Genomic DNA, 4,364 nt, shown 5'->3' with positions numbered 1-4,364 from the left:
GAAACATGGAACACATCATGTATATGTGATAACTCTCCCAGTAATGCAAGTTGATAAGCTAGTGTTCCAATTCTCTCAATGATTTCATATGGTCCAATATATCTTGGACTGAGCTTTCCCTGCTTCCCAAATCTCAAAATTCCTTTCCATGGAGATACTTTCAAGAATATTTTCTCACCCACTTCATATTCCATTTGCCTACGATGTCTATCAGTGTATCTCCTTTTCCAATCTTGTCATGCTTTCAAACACTATTTGACTGTTCGTATCTTATCCACAGTTTCTTGAACTATTTCAGGACCTTCAAGTTGTCGCATTCCTTCAATATTCCAACGCACTGGACTTCGACACTTTCTTCCATACAGTGCTTCATATGGAGCCATACCTATACTAGAATGAAAACTATTATTGTGGGAAAATTCCATCAAAGGTAAATGATCATCCTAGTTCCCTTTGAACTCTAGTGCACAAGCTCTAATCATGTCCTCCAAGGTCTGAATAGTTCTCTCTGATTGCCCATCTGTCTGCGGATGAAATGCTGCAGGTGCCTGATGTTCTGCTTTCACTTGTTGACATATTAAACATTTAGCAACAAATTCTGACACATCTTTCTTCATTGTTGGCCACCAATAAAAAGGCTTCATATTTCTGTACATTTTAGTACTTCCAGGATGCATACTATAGGGTGCATTATGAGCTTCTTCTAATATATCCTCCCTCAAGTATTCAACATTTGGAACATAAACACGACTGTCATTTAACAAAAGACCATCATCTCGCAGAACAAATTGATCATGTTTTGCTTGTTCAAGCTTTCTTCTCATCTTCTATAAATAAGGATCTTCAAACTAAGTTTCTTTAATTTTATCTTCAATAGAAGGCTTCACTTGCAAGGTGGCTAATAAGATATCATCATGTGTGTCCATCCAAGTGTTCATTCCTCGAAGTGCAACTAAATATTCAATATCATAATAGATCATACCTGGCATACGATCCAGAACCATTCGACTCAAAGCATCAACAACAATATTTGCTTTTCCAGGATGATAATCAATAGTACAGTCATAATCTTTCAGTAACTGAATCCATCTTCTTTGCCTATAATTCAACTCTTTCTGTGTAGGAATATATTTCAAGCTTTTGTGATCTGTGAAAACTTGAAACGTCTCACCATATAAGTAATATCTCCATGTCCTCAATGCATACACAATGATACCTAGTTCTAGATCATGTGTTAGATAAATTACTCGATGAGGTCGTAGTTGTCTAGAAGCATAAGCAATAACCTTTCCATTTTGCATTAATACACATCCAAAGCCTTGCTTTGATGCATCAGTGTAAACCACATAACCTCCATTTTCAGATGGTAAGGAAAGTATTGGTGCTGAAGTAAGCCTTTTATTTAATTCCTCAAAGCTTTTCTCACATGTGTCAATCTACTTGAAAGTTGCATTCTTTTTCAGCAAATTTGTCAACAGTCTTGCAATAGCAGAAAAATCTTTCACAAATCTTCTGTAACACCCTGCTAAACCCAGAAAACTTCAAACTTCTATAAAATTCTTTGGTGACTCCCATTCAAGAATAGCTTTAATCTTCGATGGATCTGGCTGTACACCATGCTTAGAAGCAATATGTCCCAAAAAGGCTATTTCTACAAGCCAAAATTCACATTTACAAAACTTGGCATAAAGTTGTTTGTCTTTTAAAACTTGTAAGACAAATCTCAAATGTTGTTCATGTTCTTCATGGCTTCGGGAATATATCAGAATATCATCAATGAGGACAATCACAAACTGATCTAAATACTGCTGAAATGTCTTGTTCATTAATGACATAAAAGCAGTTGGGGCATTCGTTAATCCAAATGGCATCACAATAAACTCATAATGACCATACCTTGTTCTAAATGCAATTTTAGGAATGGACTTTTCATCAACTCGAAGTTGCCAATATCTTGACCATAAATCAATTTTAGAAAACACAGTGGCACCTCTTAATTGATCAAGTAAATCATCGATTCATGGCAATGGATATTTATTCTTCACGGTGATTCTATTCAATTCCCTATAATCAATGCATAATCTCATACTACCATCTTTCTTTTTCACAAATAACACTGGTGCACCCCAGGGAGAAATATTAGGCCTGATGAACCCCTTATCAAGTAGTTCTTGTAACTGTTTCTTGAGTTCTTTCAACTCTATTGGAGCCATTCTATATGGTGCAATAGAAATTGGAGTTGACCCAGGCATAGTTTCAATTTCAAAATCGACCTCCCTATGAGGTGGCAAACCAGGCAAATCATCAAGAAACATATTTGGAAAGTCTCTCATAATTGGAATTTCTGAAACCCCCAAACCAACTTTAGTCACATCTATGACACTAGCCAAATATGCTTGACATCCATTATTAATCAAATGAAATGCAATAACAGCAGAGATTAAACAATTAGGCACTGTTTTCCTTTCCCCAACAATCATCGTTTTCATTTGCCCTTGAATTTCCATAACTACTTCTTTAGTTTGACAATCAACAATGGCATGATGTTTTGACAACCAATCCATACCCAATATAACTTCAAACTCTCTCAAATAAATAACCACCGAATCATCTTGTAAGGTCATACCATCCACAATCATAGGAGATGATTTTATCATAGTATTTACAATAATAACACCCCCAGCAGGTATAGAAACATATATATGATGTCCCAATGGTTCTAATACGCCATGCACACGTAATGCAAACTCATGTGATATGAATGAACATGTAGATCCAGTATCAATTAACACATGTGCATCACACTTACAAATAAAAAATGTACCAGTAATCACATCAGGTGCAGTAGGTGCATCTTACCTCGTCACTGCAAACACTCTAGCTTGGGTATGCGGTTGGCCTGTATATCCAGACTGTATAGCTGAAGATGTTCCTCCTCCTCTATTACCTCTCCCTTTTCCCCAGCCTACACCCACTTGGTGTATATTTCCACCCATACTACTCTGACCCATAGCTTGAGATTCTTCAAGTAAACCTCTCCTGAGTGGACAATCTCTAATAATATGGCCAGGTTAATGACAATTATGACACACAATAGGGTTTCTTCCCCAACACTCCCTTGAATGTACTCTACCACAATTTGCACACACTGGAGTGGATCCTACACTAACTGACCTTGTTGGTCGTTGTCTATTATCAAACCCAGTAGATGTATATCCACCCCTGCTAGATGACATTGAGGTTGGCTTACTCGACTGACCTCTTCCCTTTCATCTATAGCCACTAGTACTTGAACTTGAGCCTCTAAAAGAAAAGGAACTACCATGTCTTGAAGGAGCATTAAAAGTCCTAGTCATTTTCTTCTTTTTAGACTCTATCTCGCTCCTTTCAACTAGTATTTCTTCAGCCATCAAAGTGGCTTCAATCAATGCACTATAGGTAGGAGTGTTAACATAAATTTTCTCTGGAATATCAAGGTTCAAACCCCTTTCAAATTTACTTGTTATCCTTTCCTCAGTAGTTATCTCCTCAGGTACATACTTTGATAATTTGATAAATTGAAGTTCATATTCAGCCACTGATAACTCATTCTGCTTCAGTCCCATGAATTCAATTTTTTTTATCACAATATACTGGTGGCATATACTTCTCACCAAATTCTATGAGGACATCATCCCAGGTTAAAGTCAATGGCCTATTCCTGCTTCCTAGAACTTTTTCCCACCAATCCAAAACATCCTTCTCAAATAATGACACTGCATATTTCAGTTTCTGCTGAGGAGTGCATTCAATTCAATCTAAAATTCTCTCTGTATTTCTTAACCATTCTTCAGCTTTTGCAGGATCTGTAGTACCCCCAAATGTCTTTGCCCCTTATTTCCCAACTCTCTCATAGTATTTATCAATTTCTGGTTCCTGTGCTCGATGGTGCGGAGGGGCTGCCATTCTTTGCAACATTTCAATAAACTGTCGCACCAAAGGATTTCCATCTTGTGGTGAAGCATTATCCTCATAATGTTCCTGTTCATTAAAAGATTCATTTCCAGGACCATGCACATACTTTACAGACATTTTTGGGCCAATGGAATCATCTCCATGCTCATCCATCCTATAGAAAATTTACTACATCAATTGGAAGTATATCATGTTATGCATGTTATGCTAATATGCATCACAACTCAACACCCTTGGGAATCTAACCCCATTTTGATACCACTAAATGTGACATCCTCAAATTAAAACATTATATACTCAAACATTTATAACAAACATCACAAAATCCATTTAATATATGATATGTTTTGACACAAAAGTATTAACTTCTCGCATAACCGTAACATTCAAACTATCTCACATCAAACACT

The 4,364-nt window shown here is 36.7% G+C and overlaps 1 protein-coding gene across 1 annotated transcript; it reads right to left on the bottom strand.

The window, feature by feature from the left end:
- Window positions 1–251: 251 nt before the first annotated feature.
- LOC126687668 (uncharacterized) lies at window positions 252–824 on the bottom strand. The gene is made up of 2 exons (XM_050382225.1): window positions 470–824; window positions 252–385 (listed from the first exon to the last, which is right to left on the bottom strand). Exons 1-2 carry the CDS (start codon window positions 822–824, stop codon window positions 252–254), a joined length of 489 nt encoding a protein of 162 aa, XP_050238182.1.
- Between the last annotated feature and the right edge of the window lie 3,540 nt (window positions 825–4,364).

This window comes from Mercurialis annua, linkage group LG6 (assembly GCF_937616625.2).
Source record: "Mercurialis annua linkage group LG6, ddMerAnnu1.2, whole genome shotgun sequence".
Lineage (NCBI taxonomy): Eukaryota > Viridiplantae > Streptophyta > Magnoliopsida > Malpighiales > Euphorbiaceae > Mercurialis > Mercurialis annua.
The sequence above is the reverse complement of the archived record's forward strand: the minus strand, read 5'-3'. Positions and strand labels throughout refer to the sequence as shown.